Source organism: Triturus cristatus, chromosome 3_2 (assembly GCF_964204655.1).
Source record: "Triturus cristatus chromosome 3_2, aTriCri1.1, whole genome shotgun sequence".
Taxonomy (NCBI): Eukaryota; Metazoa; Chordata; class Amphibia; order Caudata; family Salamandridae; genus Triturus; species Triturus cristatus.
Genome location: NC_140584.1, coordinates 772,551,771 through 772,571,149, shown reverse-complemented (window position 1 = coordinate 772,571,149; position 19,379 = coordinate 772,551,771). Strand labels below are relative to the sequence as shown.

Genomic DNA, 19,379 nt, shown 5'->3' with positions numbered 1-19,379 from the left:
CAGTTGACGGTGACTAGCAGATCACAAGTGGCAATTGGAACCAGACTTGGCGTAAGGTCTCTCCTGTGAATGGGGAGAGCCGTGGATCAACCTTTTTGCCACCACAGAGAATGTGCAATGTCAGCACTTCTGCTTGTTGCAGTTTCCAAGGCATCTGTCGCTCGACAACGCGTTCCGCCTCCAGTGGAATTCAGGACTTCTGTTTGCTTTTCCAACGATTCTACTCCTGCCCCAAGTTCTTAAGATCAGGGCAGGCCGGTCCCGAGTCATCCTAGTGGCTCTGTGCAGGGCACACAGTGTATGGTACCCAGAACTCCTGGGCTAGAGCATCCACCCTCCTATCAGGCTGCCTCTGTGGGAGGATCTGCAGTTGTAGCAGAAGGACTAGCCCCAGCAACCTCTACCATCATACTTGGAGATGGAGCGATGATAGCTGAACACCTTCGACCTTCCTCCGAAGGTAGTTGATGTCATCTTGACAGTTCAGGCTGGACTGTTCCCATGAGGAGCAGGGTCAGGACTGATTTGCATATTGCTGGGTCCAAACTGGGGTGGCTTAGTTTGCAAAAGAATGATGGATTAAAACCAGATCTGTGACTGGGGTTGAGTGGTTAAAAAGTTTCAGCACTCCGTCCATCATCTTGTTGTGCTTGCTATGTTCACCCTAAGTGGCCAAGAGTATGCCCAGCCGTGGGTCCCTTTCGCGCTGTGCCACTGGATTTAATCTAGCCTGGCTGTTGAGAGGTGAAACCCTGAAACCAGTCCCAGGATGCTTGTTTATGATTCAGGGAGGACTTTGGCCTAGCAGTTTGGACTAGACTTTACCCATGAGGAGCAGAGTCGAGACCGAGTTGCGTATGGCTGGGTCCAACCTGGGGTGGCATAGTGAGTAAAAGAACAATGGATTAAACCCAGTTCTGTGACTGGGTGTGATTGGTTGAAAAGTTTCAGCACTCCGTCCATCATCTTGTTGTGTATGCGATGTCATCTTGACAGCCAGATGTCCCATGACGAAAACTGTATATGCTTGTCATTGGGACAAATTTGTGGCTAGGTGCAGCAATTGCCAGATTGACCCCTCCAAGCCAAATTGTCTGATGTTTTTTTATTTGTTTAATGTCTCGCCCAGCAAGGCTTTGCTCTGGGTGCAGTTAAGGGTTATCTTTTGGACCTCTCTACCTTTTTATGGTTAACTGATCAGCCTTTGTTGTTTAAATCACCAGTTGTGATGCGCTTTTTTAAAGGGTTAAACGTATTCCCCCGTTGCTTCCTATCAATGGTTGCACAGGAAACAGTCATATCATTCCCATAATCAAGGTACACTATCTATACACGTCAAGGAGGCTGAATAAGGGATAGTCTGTATTCCCATTTGCTTGTCCTCCATTGGTGTCTTATTTATAACATGTACTTACAAAATCTCTACATAAATCATGCCAATCCCAACTTTGAATGTACCCCCGCTGAACATACGTTACCTGTGACCTACATCTCAGACACTCATTGTAGGAGAGTAGGGTCTGCTTCCTATGGTCACCCCCACTTTTTGCTTTTGCTTCACTGGTTTTCGACATAGATGTCGCTGTGGGCCTACTAATCAGACCCACAGCCCAGCTGTTCTCTCTCTAAATTCATACTATGTACTTTAGGTACATAACCCAATTGGTAAGGATCACCTTATAGGGCCCTGTACAGTGTACCTTAGGTACCCAGGGCATAGGTGTACCCTAGGCCTACCAGGGGCTGCAGCATGTATTATGCCACCCCTGGCTGGCCTCCCATCATGACACAACTGGCTGATCACTCAGCTGGGTCAAGGTCGTGTAATCACCCCTTGCTTAGGTATAGTATTCCTATACCTGCCTTGTATATAGACACATGGGTGACCAGCCTGACCTCGTCAGTGCCGGTCGCTCAACCCGCCGCGTGGCTCCTCCCGAGGTCAGCCGGCTGCCACCGCCTGCTCGTTGCCCTTGAGCGTTCGTATCTCTGCCTCGTATTTTGTATTCTGTTTTTCTGCCGTTATCGCCTCTGTTAATTGTGCTGTGCCCCTGATTTGTATTACTGTATTTCCTGCCGTTTTTGCCCTGTTATTGTGCTGTGCCCCCTGATTGTCTGCTGCCATCCCCCTGCCTTTGTTTGTTTAGCTCCTAGACCCCCTAGCGCTTCAGCTGCCGTTCCCCGCTCCCTGCCGCTGCTCCCCCGCGGCCCCGCCCCCTCTCCTCCTGGTCCCTCTCCCATTCGCCACCCTGCTCCCACCTCCCAGCTGCTCCTCCCTCCCACTGGGCACTTAAGGACTCGGCCGTGCGACGGGGAGCTGTGACCAGCCTGACCTCGTCAGTGCCATCGCTCAACCCGCCGCGTGGCTCCTCCCGAGGTCACCCGGCTGCCACCGCCTGCTCGTTGCCCTTGAGCGTTCGTATCTCTGCCTCGTATTTTGTATTCTGTTTTTCTGCCGTTATCGCCTCTGTTATTGTGCTGTGCCCCTGATTTGTATTACTGTATTTCCTGTCATTATCGCCTCTGTTATCGTGCTGTGCCCCTGATTTGTATTACTGTATTTCCTGCCGTTTTTGCCCTGTTATTGTGCTGTGCCCCCTGATTGTCCGCTGCTATCCCCCTGCCTTTGTTTGTTTAGCTCCTAGACCCCCTAGCGCTTCAGCCGCCGTTCCCCGCTCCCTGCCGCTGCTCCCCCGCGGCCCCGCCCCCTCTCCTCCTGGTCCCTCTCCTCCTGGTCCCTCTCCCATTCGCCACCCCGCTCCCACCTCCCAGCTGCTCCTCCCTCGCTCCGCCCCCCCAACTCGCCATTTATGGCAGAGTCCACACGTACGCGCAGCGGGCGCGCCGATTGTGCGCCGAAGGCGTGCCAAAGGCAAGCCCGTCTGCGCCTGGACCGCGCCCAGCGCCAGGACCCCTGGCCCCCACCGACGCAAGACTATCCGTCAGACCTACGACGCCGCTGCCCTCAATGCACTCAATGCCGGCCGGAACCCCACCTGCTGCCAGGCCGCCCCGAAACGCATACACGGACCATTCACCTGCAGAACCTGCAAGTTCACCTGCCTCCGAACCTGCACCGCGCCCGCCAAGCCAAACACCAGCAACAACCTCAAGTGCATCCTGCTCAACATCCGCTCCATCCACAGACAGGCCGTGGAACCTCCTCGACACAACATCACCAGACATCGCCTTCCTCACGGAAACCTGGATGAACGCCTCCTCAGCCCCCGATATCGCCATCGCCATCCCGGACGGGTACAAGATCATCAGGAGGGACCGCGTCAACCAGACCGGAGGCGGCATCGCCATCGTCCACAAGAACACCATCCGCATCTCGACCGACTCCCAACGACGCATTCAACGCCGCCGAGCACCTCCACTTCCAGATTCACAACGACCCCAAGACCACCCTCAGAGGCACCCTCATCTACAGACCCCCGGCACCACGCACACAATTCAGCGAAGACATCACGGACTTCATTAGCCCACACGCCCTCCCCTCCACCGACTATATCCTGCTCGGGGACCTCAACTTCCACCTGGAGAACAACAAGGACCGCAACACCACCGCCCTGCTGGACAACCTCGCCAACCTCAGACTCAAGCAACTGGTCAACACCCCCACCCACTACGCCGGCCACACGCTCGATCCCGTCTTCTCATCCAGCAAGCACATCACCTACAGCCACTCCACCGGACTCCTCTTGACCGACCACAGCTGCATCCACTTCAGCTTCAGAAAAAACACAACCCACCACAACCCGCAACAGGTTCCTCACAGAAGCTGGAGCAAGATCACCGCCGACCAGCTCACCACTTCCCTCAGCCAGAACCCACCTGCCAGCACAACGGACCCCAACGAAGCAGCCCGCAACTTCACGCAGTGGTTGACTGCCTGCGCCGACGACCTCGCACCGCTGAAGAACCCTCCCAACAGACCCAGAAACAAGAAGGCCCCCTGGTTCACCGACGAACTCAAGGACTCCAAAAAGACCTGCCGCACCCTCGAGAAAGCCTGGCTCCTCGACCAGACCGCTGACAACATGACCGCCCTCTAACACGCCACCCGCAAGCACCACCAGCACATCCGCACCACCAAGAAGAAATCACTGAAGGAACGACTGGACAACAACGCCCACGACAGCAAGGAACTCTTCAACATCGTCAAGGAGTTCTCCAACCCCAGCACCGGCAACAACGACATCACTCCTTCACAGGATCTCTGCGACTCCCTCGCCTCGTACTTCCACCGCAAGATTGCCGACATCCACAACAGCTTCGGCGCACCATCCACGCACCCAACCGTCGAACCAACGCACCCCACCACCACCCTCCGCACCTGGACCACGGTAACCACCGAAGACACAGCCCGCACGATGAACACCATCCACTCCGGATCTCCAACCGACCCATGCCCCCACCACGTCTTCAACAAGGCCTACTCCACCATCGCACCCCAACTCCGAGACGTCATCAACACCTCCTTCAACACCGCCACCTTCCCGGAGAGCTGGAAGCATGCCGAGCTCAGCGCACTACTGAAGAAACCTACTGCGGACCCCACCGACCTCAAAAACTTCCGCCCCATCTCGCTCCTTCCTTTTCCTGCCAAAGTCATCGAGAAGATCGTCAACAGACGGCTTGCCGCCTTCCTCGAGACGAACGGCTCCCTCGACCCCTCGCAGTCCGGTTTCAGAGCCAACCACAGCACTGAGACCGCCCTCATCGCAGCCACCGACGACATCCGAGCCCTGCTCGACAACGGAGAAACAGCGGCACTCACCCTCCTGGACCTCTCTGCAGCATTCGACACTGTCTGCCACCACACCCTAATCCAACGCCTCAGCAACACCGGCATCCAAGAGAAGGCACTGGAGTGGATCATCTCATTCCTCGCCGGAAGAACACAGAGTGTCCGCCTCCCCCCGTTTCGTTCCGAGGCCGCCGAAGTGATCTGCGGCGTCCCGCAAGGATCGTCACTCAGCCCACCCTCTTCAACGTCTACATGAGACCCCTTGCTGCCATCGCACGCCAACACAACCTCAACATCATCTCCTACGCCGACGACACCCAGCTGATCCTCTCCCTCACCAGAGACCCCAACACCGCCAGAACCAGCCTACACTAAGGGATGAAAGACATCGCCGAATGGATGAAGAACAGCCGCCTGAAACTGAACTCAGACAAGACGGAAGTCCTCATCCTGGGACCATCGCCCTCCGCATGGGACGACTCCTGGTGGCCCCCAGCCCTGGGCACCGCTCCCAAGCTAACAGACCACGCACGCAACCTGGGCTTCATCCTGGACTCCTCCCTCTCGATGACCAGACAAGTCAACGCCGTCTCCTCATCATGCTTTCACACCCTTCGCAAGATCTTCCGATGGATCCCGACCGAAACCAGGAAGACGGTCACCCAGGCCCTCGTCACCAGCCGTCTGGACAACGGAAACACCCTCTACGCCCGGACCACAGCCAAGCTACAGAAAAGACTCCAACGAATCCAGAACGCCTCCGCCCGACTCATCCTGGACATCCCCCGACGCAGCCACATCTCCAGCCACCTGAGGGACCTGCACTGGCTCCCCGTCAACAAGAGGATCACATTCAGGCTCCTCACCCACGCACACAAGTCTCTTCACGACCTGGGCCCCAAGGACCTCAACGACCGCCTGACCTTCTACACGCCCACCCGCCAGCTACGATCTACTAGCCTCGCCCTCGCCGCCGTACCACGCATCCGCCGGTCCTTCTCCTACCTGGCGGCCAAGACATGGAACTCCCTGCCTATCCACCTTCGGCTGACCCAGGACCACCTCGCCTTCAGGAGACAACTCAAGACCTGGCTGTTCGAGCAGTAGCGGACCCCCTCCCCCAAGCGCCTTGAGACCCTTCCGGGTGAGTAGCGCGCTATACAAGTATTATGATCGATTGATTGATTAAGCCACTCCTATGGCAGGCCTTAACAATCCTGGAGGCAGAGTGCTTGGTAACATGTGAGATGGTGCTTTAGCATGAGCTCAGCCTGTCTGCAGCTTTCGGAACCATGTCCTTATAGCTGTTCTATGATATCGCCTACCATATACTCTTAAAGTGCCTTATAATCCTCGCTGTTATGGTAACTATGGTTTGGCTTTATCAAAACATGTTGTGTAAGGTGTCTAATACTTTGGAATACTACCCCCACACCATTTCTGGTGATGAGGTTAGCATTCCCCCCTTCTAGAGGGGGGAAGACATGTTAAAATCCTACTTACACGGTTAAAGTTAACCAGAGCCCCAGCATCACAAAATGGATGCTGCTGCCACGGACACAAGTCTGACCTCCTGCTGCTGGGAGTCCTTCCAGCGAGGGAGGCTTGGGCAATAGGTTTCCTGCCTTGGGAGGTGCTAGCACCACCCCAGACAGGACTTAGTGTATTGGGGCAGGGAGGGATGAAAGAAACGAGACACTGCCTGGGGCATACAAGGTGTCCCATGCATAGTCCGGTTCAAACCGGTGCTGGGGCACTCCAGCCCCAGCCCTGGCACGAAACTGGACAAAGGGAAGGGGTTGTAACCACCCCCCTCCCTGGTCCCACCCATAGGAGGGACCTAGCAGGTAACCCAGCCCCCCAGATTAGTATAAGAGTGGGAGCTGAGTCCCTAGGACTTTGGATTATCCTGAACTGAAACTAGACATGAAACTCTGGACCTTCGACATTCGACGACAAGAAGACTGAAGAATCTCCCTTGTGGCCAAGGAGTGGCCACTCTGTGCAAACAGGTACCAACAAGCGACCTGCCGTTTGCTTTGCCCAAGTTCTACGAGGAACCGACTGCAGAGCCCGACCAGCGCCTTGACCTCCAGACTTCTCTGACCCTGATCCACATCCACAGCCAAGCTGAGATCCGTGGAGGCGACGAGAGACGTGGGACCGGCTACCTGGGAACATTGGCGAGTAGCTTCCAGCGCAGCTTCTGAGGCCTCCTCGAAGTTGTGCTCTGGGGATTGAGAAGCCCCAACCCCGAGCACCATCTGCACCGAAGATCAGCCCTCCACACTCCACGAGTTCTGCGTGGGGCCCTTCTGCATTTTCCTGCTCGACGCGTCTGTCCGGTTGCTGGCCCGTTGGCTAGTGGCCTCAGTGACGACGAACCCTTAACTTTCCACCGCTGGTTTGGCTCCTCCAGACTGGCCCTTGCTTCCCTGTGAAAGAGAAGCACCCCAGACCTTCGTGGTCTGCACCTAAAGCGAATTTCCCTTTCCGCGTGGATTGCCTTTGCCAAGGCTTGTTGACTCCAATCGGGACGTCGACTCCGCCATCAGCAAGATCCTTCGTGGGACAGCTCGTATCCTGGTTCTAGTTGTCCTCGACGCCTCCTGGTCCACGCAGCTGCAGAGACAAGCTTCAAGACATCACCTGTGTTCTGCACGACATCACCTGGTTCCTTCCTGGGTCCACACGGTCACTGGCTAGTGACCCAGACTTTGTCCCCTCTGCTTGCAGGTGTTCTTCCTTCAAGATCCACCCTTGGATCCACCGGACATCTTCCTCTTGGCCGCCTGCCAGCATCTGTTCTTCAGGCATACATAGGATCCAGCGACGACACCCGACACATCTTCACACCTATGCACCCGTCTCCTGTGGGTGAGGTAACGCGAGCACTCCGGTGCTCCAGTGGATATTGACTATCCAAGTGTCGAAGTCTTTAGTTGCTTCCTCCTAGTTACTTCGGAAGTGTCCTTATTCTTCCTATTTCTAACTATTACATTCCCATTGACTTTAATGTAACCCGCGTGTGTGTTTCCACACTGCACACGCTTCCCGTGGGCCTCCCACTTCCTAACTATTGGTAGGGTAGTGTAGCCCCAGCGATTCCCTAGGCCCTAGGCCTACTCCCTGTTCGTGAAGTGGTACTTATACCACTTTCTTAGTATATGGTTTGCGTGGCCCCTGGGCCTAACTATATTTTCCTGTGTAACTTAACGTATGCTACTTAAGAAATTGTTTGTACTTAGACCTCTGAACTCATAAAGAGTGCTGAGGGTATATGTTAGAATAAATACATTCTAATTCTATATATACCTGGTGTGGTGTCCTTTCATTTGGTATTCAAGGGATTATAATGGTATAACAGCTGGCTTCACATGCCATACAGAGTTTAGCCTAAGACTGCTCTTGTTCATGCTACCACTAGGATAGCTGGTCTATAAGGTTGACTTTACAACCAATCACCATAAGGGTTGTTTGGACTGATACAAGGTGTACACTAGAACTAGTGACATCATATATCAGGCCAACTTCTCACACTCATCACTTCGGGTTCGGTAGATCCTGTGTAATCTGCTCGGGTGAGATACACTTGGTGGACTAGATTGTATTGTAGGAGTTTGAATCGTTTATTGTAGCTGACTGTGCGTACCCATTCTCTGCCCGACAGAGGCTCCTCTAGTACAGCGTCCAATTTTTGCTTCGCTGGTAGAACCACATTTGGTAAGTCCTCCCTCAGGCTTTGGTATAGGTGGGATATTAATCGGCTGCCCTCTGCCATATATAGCATTACCTTCAGTATGTTGGTAATGGTGGGCTCTGCAGGAAACCCTGGCCATATCTTCCAGGTTACACTTGAGATTTTCCCATATTGTGGGAATTGTCCCACCCCTAAGTCAAAGAGATCTATGGCTTCATCTCATGTTATGAATCTACCCTCCTTATACAGGTCTCCCGGTGTTTGGCACCCTCCTTCCTTCCACTTCTGTATAGACATCGAATCAGAATCTCATCCTTTTTCAATGTTTACTCTATCAAAACAGTGTTTCTCGTTGCCATCACCTCAGCCTGGTGTGTGAGTGAGCTTTAGGTTCTGTGTGTTCATCCACCAAACACCACGTTCTTCCCCATTAAGCTGTTTCTGTGAACTAGGGCATGCTTTCTACTGAAAGTTGTGAAGCTGTTCCACTTTGGGCTTACCATCACCCTGAGGCACAGGGTCAAGACTGATTTGCATATAGCTGGGTCTGAACTGAGGTGGCCAAGTGAGCTAAAGAATGATGATGGATTCAACCCAGATCTGTGACTGGGGGTGAGTGTTAGAAAAGTTTTAGGGCTCCGTCCATCATCTCTGTGTGTTTTTATGTTCGCCCTAAGTTCGCAGGGTATGCCCAGACGTGGGTCTCTTATTCACTTTGCCACTAGATTCAAGCTAGCCTGTCTGATGAAGGGTGTTACCCAGAAACCGGTCCCAAGATAATTATTTCCGGTTCAGTGAAGACCTGGCTTGTCAGTTCGGGCTGGACTGTTCCCATGAGGCACAGGGTCAAGACTGTTTTCCATCTATCTGGGTCTGAATTGAGGTGACGAAGTGAGCGAAAGAACGATGATGGATTCAACCCAGATCTGTGACTGAAAAGTTTCAGTCCATCATCTCCTTATGTTTTAAAAAAAATGTTTTATACTGATACTCCACTGCCCTAAACTATGTCCAAGAAAAAGACTTCGTTCCCTCCTCTGCCTTCAGGCCAAGGTCGGCACCAAGAACACGTTTTGAACACTTCCCTCTCCCCCCCTCCCCCCCCCCCCCCCCCCCTTCGGGCTCGGCACAAAAACACACACCAAAGCCATCCGGCTGTGGACCAAGTCGGTCCCATTCGTGAACCGAACCTATATCGGCGCCGGAAACCAAAATGTCCCAAAATCTAAAAATTCAGATCAGAACATCTCTGCACCAAAACCTTCAGCACCGAAAATTCTGGCACAGAAAGAGAAAACAACTCCTCCTTCATCCAAGGAGCCACGTTCAACGTCCCGCCTTCCAACACGTACCCGAAACAGAAGGAACTTGTCATCCCATAACTGGACATATTTATGCAAAACTGCTAGTTAAAACGCAAGCCAGAAATCAAGGAAGCTTACCACATTCCCCTTAAAAAGAAAGATGTAGGTACTGATCCTCTTCCCCACTTCACCCCAATTTGCTGATCACATCTACATTCACCACAACCACAGTCACCTTACCACCAGGTTAATGGGGATGGGGACGCACCAGATGACGATAGTCCTGATCCATGGACTGATTACAATACAGATCCGAACACTGATAATGACCCAGATCTGAAAGAAACACGTTAGTTAGAATCCTCACCTTAGAATATCCCCAGGAGTCAGGCTGGATCCGGAAAGATTTTTCGTCAGCAATACCCTTGCGCGTCGCTAAGCGTCGTCTGCGGCTCCCCGCCCGTCGTCGTGATCGCCGGGATGACGTCGTCGAAGCACTTAGACGCTGCCCTCGCGCGCTGACGTCAGTTCTTCTTTTTTCCGCACCAGTAAGCGCCGATCCGGAAAGAGCATACCCTTATAGTCACTTTTTGACTAAACCTTTTGAATTCTTTTGGTTCCATTTCCAGTCGACCTCGACTCTGGTGCCAGTAGGGATGCCTGGATTCAAACCTTGTGACGCCTGTTACCGACTGATGTCGGTCACGGATCACCACCGCCGGTGTCTCTATTGCCTTGGGGCCGATCACGATGCCGAGTCGTGCCTCGACTGCTGGGCCTTGGTCCCGCAAGCTGCTCAAGATCTGGCAGTCGGCTCCGGTCGAGGGACCGGTCGCGGAGCCGCAGCCATCACCGCTCATCGGGGTCGAAGTCCTCCCATTCAGGTAAGTTGAGGCACAGTAAGAAGAAGTCGAAGAGGCGACATCGCTCTTCTGACTCCCCTCACCGGTCGCGCGACTCGGCTGAGGGTTTGGGTGGCACCACCCGCACAGCTCCGTCGGAGCTGCAGGAGTCCCGTCCGACCCCATACCTTCTGGTCCCTGGGTCTGACGCGACTCCGGCGGAGATCAGAGACTTCCTCGTGGCCATGAGGAGCCTGGTTCCGACGTCGACGTCTGCTGGCGCGCCTTTGGGCCCCGCAGGCTCGACTTGGAGGCCTAGCGAGCCGGCAGGTCCGGCGCCGTCGTCGACTTCGGTCCCGATGCCGCAGGCCCCCGCGGGATCCAGGCCTGGATCCCGGTCGACGCCGGTCGACCTTACGGTGCCACTCCCGGTGCCGCTTTCGGACGACGCCGTTCCCTGGTTTAGTCCGGTCTGGTCCCGGCGTCGGAGCAGCGCCGCCCGGCACCGTATCCGGCACCGATGGATGACAGGTTCATCTTCCGCCCGGCTCCGACACTTCCACCTGTATACCAGGAGTCGGATGACGGAGACGACTGGGAGGGGTCTGAGGACCCTCAGGCACAGCAGTGCCAGTTATCTCAGGACTGGGCAGACGAACTGGGGGATGCCAGTGGTCTTGATACCTCCCCTGACACTGGCTTCATCTCTCCTCCCTCCGTGGCTACGGAGGAGGGTGCTACGTTTTCTGTGGTGCTGCGCAAGGCGGCCGAAGCCCTCGGGATGGAGCTTCCTGCTGTGGCCGTGAGGACTAATCTCCTCACTGAAGTGCTTCAACCGCCGGTAAGCTCCTCGGAGCCTCTGCTGCAGTTCAATGAAGCACTGACCTATGTTCTGATGGGCACCTGGTCCAAGCCCTCCACAGTCCCTCCTGTGGACCGGAACTTGGCCCGGCGCCACCGCCCTGCACCGGGCAACCCCAGTTTTCTGTTGCTGCACCCCACCCCCGAGAGCCTGGTTATCCAGGCCTCTACCTCCCAGACCTCCTTCCCATCCGCTCCCCCGGATCGGGAATCCAAAAGGTTGGAACAGTTTGGGAAGAAGCTGTTCTCATCCCTTAGCTTAGGGTTGCGGTCTATCAACACTGCGTGCCTTTTGGACCGTTACACCCACTCCCTGTGGGATACGGTGGAGGACGTGCTGTCCCAGTGTCCGGAGGAGGCCCGGACAAGGCTCGCCCAGGCTCTTGACGAGGGGCGGGATGCGGCACGGTATTCAATCCGATGTGGACTGGACACAACGGACTCGCTAGGCAGGGCAATTGTGACCACAGTGGCTATTCATCGCCACGCCTGGCTGAGGTCCACGAATTTCTCCGGGGATGTTCAGAGGACCCTCATGGACATGCCCTTTGATGGCCGTCGCCTTTTTAACGACAAAGCAGGTAGTGCGCTGGAGCGCTTTAAGGACTCCAGGGCTACGGCCAAGTCCTTGGGCCTCTCGGCCCGCGCCCGCAAACTTCCACTTTTCGCCCCTTTCGTGGCCAAGGAAGGGGCGCCCCCTCACGTCCGTCTAGCCACAGGCCGCAGAACCAGCCTCAACGCGGTCGCGGACGTGGATTCCGCCGAGGCGGAGCAGGGGGACATGAGCCGGTCCGTCCACATCTGCCCCAGCAGCATCCGCCTCAAAGCCCTCCTAGTCCGAGCTTTCAGGCCCATTCCACGCCAGTGGGCGGCAGAGTTCGCCATCACCTGCTCCACTGGCGTACCATCATATCGGACAGGTGGGTGCGGCAAATCGTCAGAAGGGGCTACTCCCTCCCCTTCGAGGCGACCCCTCCAGCCATACCACCGCAGTACCACCGCATGTCGGGGGATCACCTGCAACTTCTGCAGGAGGAAGTAATGGCCCTCTTGGCCAAGGGGGCCATCGAGCGCGTTCCTGGCCCAGAAGTAGGTCGGGGTTGTTATTCCCACTTCTTTCTGGTTCCCAAGAAGGGCAAAGGGGGCCTCCGCCCTATCTTGGACCTCAGGAGCGTCAACGCCTTCCTCCGGAAGGAGAAGTTCAAGATGCTCACCTTAGCTCAGGTTCTCCCTGCCCTAGACCCTGGAAACTGGATGGTAGCATTGGACTTGCCACATCCCCGTCCTGCCGACCCACCGTCGTTACCTGCGGTTCACGGTGGGCCACGAGCACTTTCAGTTTACCGTGCTCCCCTTCGGCCTCACCAGTGCCCCTCGGGTGTTCACGAAAGTGATAGCGATGGTCACAGCTCATCTGCGCAGATTAGGGGTTCCAGTCTTCCCCTATCTCGACGACTGGTTGTTGAAGGCGGGCTCGCCCCAGGCAGTCGTCTCCCACCCCCAGACTACGGCCGACCTCCTGCATTTGCTGGGGTTTTCCATCAATGTGCCGAAGTCGTATCTGATTCCCTCCCAGAAGCTCCTGTTCATCGGAGCGGTTCTGGACTTGGCGCGGTTCCTGGTCTATCCTCCGGAACAGCGGGTTCGGGATATTCTGTCTCTGATTCCGATCTTTCGGCCTTTATCCCGGGTTTCGGTCAGGTAGGTACTGCGGCTCCTGGGTTTGATGGCCTCCTGCATCCTGATGGTACATCACGCCAGTTTCAGTGGGCCCAGCATCGGGGCAACCTGTCCGACCATGTCTTGATCTCGGAGGGCACTGCAAGACAGTTGCAGTGGTGGCTCACGGACCGCGAATGGGTCAGTGGCAAATTACTCTTCCTACCCCAACTGGAGCACGTAGTGGTGACGGATGCGTCCCTCCTGGGATGGGGGGGCCACATGGGAGAGGCGGAGATCAGAGGCCTCTGGTCTCCGGCGGAGTCCCGGCTCCATATCAATCTATTGGAGCTGCGGGCAATCCGACTTGCACTGAAGGCATTCCTCCCCTCTGTTCGGGGGAGTGTAGTGCAGGTGTTCACGGACAACACCACCGCCATGTGGTATTGCAACAAACAGGGCGGGGTGGGGTCCTGGACCCTTTGTCAGGAGGCTCTGCGCCTCTGGACATGGCTGGAACATCAGGGCATCACCCTGGTGGTTCAACACCTAGCGGGCTCTCTGAACGCCAGAGCAGACGAACTCAGCCGCCGGTGCATGATGGATCACGAATGGCGTCTGAACTCGGGCGTTGCGCAAGGACTCTTTCGGCAGTGGGGAGAGCCTTGGTTAGATCTATTCGCCACCAAAGCGCGCAATGTCATCAGTTCTGCGCGTTGGAATTTCCAAGACGGCACTCGCTCGGAGATGCTTTTCGTCGCAAGTGGAGTTGCGGTCTGTTGTACGCCTTTCCGCCTATACCACTTCTGCCCAGAGTGCTGAAGAAGATCAGGCGCGACCGGGCCCAAGTCATCCTTGTGGCTCTGGATTGGGCACGAAGGTACTGGTATCCCGTGCTACTCAGTCTATCGATCGATCCCCCTATTCGACTGCCTCTTCAGGAGGACCTTCTGTCGCAGCAGCAGGGGACGGTCCTCCACCCAAACCTGTCCAGCCTCCACCTCCATGCGTGGAGATTGAGCGGCGACAGTTGACTTGCCTCCTGAAGTCTGTAATGTTATTCTGGCAGCCAGGCGTCCCTCCACCAAATCGGTATACGCCTGCACGTGGAACAAATTTGTGACATGGTGCACAGCAAAGGCTGTGAATCCCCTTTCGGACCCTCTTTCTGAGGTTCTCCTCTTTCTTCTTTCCCTGGCCCAGCAAGGCTCTGCTCTGGGCACCCTCAAGGGATATCTTTCAGCTATTTCTGCTTTCTTACGGCTTCCTGATCAGCCTTCTCTTTTCAAATCCTATGTTGTTTCTCTATTCTTTAAGGGCATTACTCACATGTTTCCTCCTGTCCCTTTTGTAATGCCTCAGTGGGATTTGAATCTAGTGTTGACCTATCTGATGTGCGCTCCCTTTGGGCCACTTCATAATTGTCCCCTTCGTCTTCTGACTCTTAAGACTGCCTTCTTGGTTGCCATCACCTCTGCTAGAAGGGTGAGTGAGCTCCAGGCTCTATCTTCTAAGCCTCCTTTCCTTTCTGTCCATCAGGACAAAGTTGTTCTCAGGACTCGTCCTTCCTTTCTCCCTAAGGTGGTAACGGCCTTTCACATCGGCCAGTCTGTTACACTGCCCACCTTCTTTCCGCCTCCGCATCCCTCGAAAGAGGAAGAGAGGCTCCACCATCTGGACCCAAAAGTGGCACTGTCCTTCTATCTGGACCGCACCAAACAGTTCCGGGTGGACGACCAACTCTTTGTTGGGTACGTGGGCGCTAAGAAGGGGAGGGCGGTGCACAAGTGGGCCATCTCTCGGTGGGTCGTTTTGTGTATCAAGGCCTGTTATTCCTTAGCTAAAAAGGAACCTCCTGTGGGGCTGAGGGCGCATTACACTCGGGCCACAGCGGCGACCACTGCCCTGGGCCGGGGAGTCCCCTTGCAGGACATTTGTCAGGCAGCAACATGGGCCTCGCTGCACACGTTTGCCAAACACTATTGCCTGGACAGCCAAGTCCGGAGAGACGGCTTCTTTGGCCGTTCCGTTTTCCAGGAGTTCCTGGTGTGATCTTGGTTCGCAGACCCACCTCCGGGGTTGGTATTGCTGGGGTATCTATTCTAAGGTGAGGAATCTAACTAACGTGTTTATTTCAGATGAACAAGATACTTACCTTCAGTAACGATGTATCTGTAAGAAACATTAGTTAGATTCCTCACCGCCCCACCCATCCTCCCAGTTCTGCGAACCGATATCTAGGGTTAAGGTCCCTTTACAGGCCCTAGATTTTTGGCACCAGTGTCGGTCTCTTACATGGCTCTGCGTTCCTGGCGCGGAAGGCTATGTACAAATGTTAAATGTTAAATGTTGTATACTTGTAAAGCGCACAGCTGCCCCAGCAAAGGGGCGTCCCGGCGCTGTATACCGCTGGGGAACCCATCCTGGCTTTCCCTGTGAGATGGTCCCTTACTGGGCATCTCCAAGGTGAAGACCAAGCATCCCCAGCGCTGATGGGGCCGTTAGTGGAGATTAAGCAAGCTATTGCCCAGAGTTGCCGAGTGTGATCCATGATTAGAGTAGGCACCGAGGCGAGAATTATCGAGTCCGCTGACCTTGGCCCAAGACCCTGCCGCGTAGGGAATCGAACCCTGGTCCCTGACCGACCTCTGCTTCCGGGTCTGCCGCCTCTAACCAGTGAGCCACACCACTCCACCACTGACATCAGCGAACGAAGGCGGCATCTAAGTGCTCCGACGATGTCATCCTGGCGATCACAATGCCGACGACGGACGCAGAGCCGCAGACGATGCCTAGCGACAAGCAAGGGTGTTGCTGACGAAAAATCTTTCCGGATCCAGCCTGACTCGTTTTTAGGAAATATCCCTATAACTGACATATGTAAAGCTGCAACATGGTCTACACCATACACATTTACAAAACACTATTGATGTGTTAGCCAGACAACAAGCTAATGTAGGCCAGGCAGTTCTTTGTACACTTTTTCAAACAACTGCAACAGCTACAGGTTAGCCACCGCTTTAGGAGATTACTGCTGTATAGTATATGCAAAGCATGTGATCTACAGCTCACATGCCTCGAACAGAAAATGCTACTTACCCAGTAAGCATCTGTTCCTGGCGTGCAGAGCTGTATATTCACATGTGCCCACCCACCTTCCCGGGTACCTGTACCTGTTGTAGTATTATCTTACTTACATACATACTCATGGACATCTCCATTTTGCTCTTACTAACTCCATTCTCACCCTCTGCGGGAAAACAATCTAACAATGGAGTTGATGCCCATGCGCACTATGCACTATACGAAAGGAGGAGTCACCTACCTCGTGACTGGAAAGACTTGTTCAAAGAAAAAACAACTTGCAGTCATCCGGACCCAAAACTAGATGGCAGGAATATACAAAGCATGTGAATCTACAGCTCTACATGCCAAGAACTGATGCTCCTTGTGCAAGTAGCATTTTCCTTTCTTGGTCGAGTCAGACAGCAGTTCTGTCGTTTATAAGCCCTGCGCATTGCATATATAAATATTACCCAATCTAATGGCAACCAGTTAACTCACCCGAAAGGATGGAAGGTGCATTCTTTGACGGCTCATTGTATACTTCAGCTGTGATCATTCAACTCTCTAAGCCATTCTGGAAGTTACTTTATAAAGAAGTTAGCGAAATTGTAACCTCTTAATAGAAATGTTTCACAAGTATGGTACTTCAGGTAAAGAAATTACTGAAAAATACTTCTTGACAAATAGGAAACAAGTTCAATTTTTATTATAAAATATCCTAATTTGTGTGTGAGTTGTGTGGACGTTTACAGTGACATACTGTTCTATAGTTTTCTGTGTCTGTGGTGCACGTCTCTTAGCATTGGCTAAAATCAATTAAAGATACTAATAAAAGAGGGAGAACAGTTCTTGATAGTTATTGGTTGGGAGACAGGTAAAGCTTTGCAACCCTTTGACCCTGTCCTCTTGCGAGAGGTTTCTGGAATTTCTTTCCCTGACAAACAGTCTCTCTTAACTATCACCTACAGAGAGTCATTTTTTGTCCCAGGCTAAGCACAGTATTGTACTTTTCTTTACGGTATGTATACATTGTACAGATACATTTTTATGCTAGTTTATACCACTTAATGAATTATTTTTCGTTTAATTAAGTTTCGGACCATTCTTATAGAACTTATTGCGAGCTGTGTGATAGATTAAAAGTTTGATTTTGAAGGTAGGCTCTGGATGATCATAATCTTTTTTAAGTAATTTATCACATGTGTCTAGTTGTCATACTTTATGCCTCTGTGTATCACTGTATGATACAAAATACAACTGTTCCTAAATATTACCAACTGTTATAATTTTTGGAAGGATGAAAAGCATAGTAGCACTGCCTGGATGCAGCCTGCGACCTGCAGTTAAAAACATGGTCTTAATAGAAAACACTTAAATCATTGTCATGTTTACCTATTCAAGTCTGGCGTCATTTGCTGTGTAAGACATTTAAAATTGTTTATTAAATTAAAGGAAGATAACTCTTATTCCTTTTGGAAATTACTGGTATAAATGCAGATGTCCTCTCTCTGTTCACTTTTCTCTCAAGGCCCTCTTACCAGTGTCCTAGTGTGTTTTGTGAGACACCCATGGTACATCATGTCCGTCGCTTTGTCCATGGTAATGGATGTGTGCAGATCATATTAAAGGAGCTGGATTCTCCTGTCCCTGGATACCAGCACACAATTCTCACCTACTCCTGGTGCAGGTTGTGCAAACAGGTACATCTATTCCGTAAACCCTAATTGAATTCTCATCATTGAGCAATTGACAAATTGTAATGCAAAATTTCGATACTTTTTCTGTGCACAGCAGAGGCAACATATTTTAGTTATGCTTTATGATCCTACTGCAAGTTCAAGGAGCTGTTAAGTATATTTAGAAATGCACATATTTTGTCAGCCTGTATTTGCCTTCTATTAAAAATGACTTGGGCAGAGCGATATTCCTGGTTGGGATACTGCTTCACCCATTAACAGCCAGTCAGTTTATCCTGCATCTTGATTAGGTGTTCGCACTATACAAATAATGTGATTTATTCATCCATCCAGATGTCCTGGGTGTAGGAAGACCAGGCCCACCTTTACCGCTGGAAACTCTGGCTGATAAAATCACATGATGCACTTGGCTTCAACTGCAGCCTGACCTCCACCTCTACCCTACTCCCTCTCATTGTTCGGGAGAGCATGGAATGCTTCATCCTGCCAGCCCCTGTGACCACTTTCATTAACCACCTGCTTGGAGCAAGTTGATTTGGACCTGTTAAGTCCAGGTCTGCACGTTATTCTCCATTCTGCGATAAACACTCATATTGAGCAGATTTATTTGTGGGGATACCAGCTGGAAATGTTATTTCTGGCCAGACCGTATCCCCATAAATAAAACAGGCCACCTCGTAATTGTGGCCGAAGTCTACCCTAGGTTATAGGGCATTTCAAAGGACATTTCAGGGTTACCACAGTTTGCAGTCCCAATAAGCATCTATAGTTCCTCAACCTCTAGGTAATGCAGTGGGTTCTTTTGCAGGTTGTAGCATTTCAAGCTTCAAGGTCCTTGTGTCTCCTGGACATCTCAAACTGTGGAAGAGTTATTCATGCAGAACTTTCATTCAGTGGTCCTGGTGCTAGTTTTGTTCTCAATCCTGGGGCTGCTCTTCTCTTTTTAGGACAGTTCCTATTAAGCAACTACTCATCTAGATGTGGCCCTAAACTTCAGAGGCGAGACACATACCAGCAATGTACAATCATTGGCAAGCATTATCCGTGGGCTCGGGCTCCAGTCTCCTCAAAGACTATGAATTATAAGTTGATGTTGAGCTGTTGAATACTTTTTGGGTCAATGTTTGGAGGCCAGAACCAAGAAAAGTATATACATTGTTCAAAATGGGAAGTCTTCATCCAAGCAGGAAGTAGTGTATCTATGTGCTTTGCTATATTCCTTTCCAGTATTTCTGGTAGGCAGGAAGAGCTGTTTCAGACAGGTCAAGGAGGTGTTCCAGTATCTTTCATGGATTCTCATGCTTGAATGATTCCTCGTCGTCAAAGTGGGAGTCCCACAGTATCATAATCAAGCAGTAATAAAAAACAATCATAGGCTACAATGGCTCTAGGCCATTATTCAAGCCTATCCATGCCCTCTTTAAAAAAGGACCAAACTTCAACTATAACTAGGCTTGCTAGTTTTTAGTTTCTAGTTTTGGTAAATTCTGTGGGGGG

General features: G+C 52.6%; 1 protein-coding gene across 3 annotated transcripts in view; it reads left to right on the top strand.

Annotated features, from left to right (window-relative positions):
- Positions 1 to 19,379, top strand: part of PIKFYVE (phosphoinositide kinase, FYVE-type zinc finger containing) — a 2,037,960-nt gene that overhangs the window by 1,016,738 nt on the left and 1,001,843 nt on the right. For all 3 annotated transcript variants that reach the window (XM_085648834.1, XM_085648836.1, XM_085648835.1), the window contains one exon: positions 17,714 to 17,885. In XM_085648834.1, the coding sequence (XP_085504960.1) occupies positions 17,714 to 17,885 (172 nt within the window). The remainder of the gene's footprint in view (positions 1 to 17,713; positions 17,886 to 19,379) is intronic.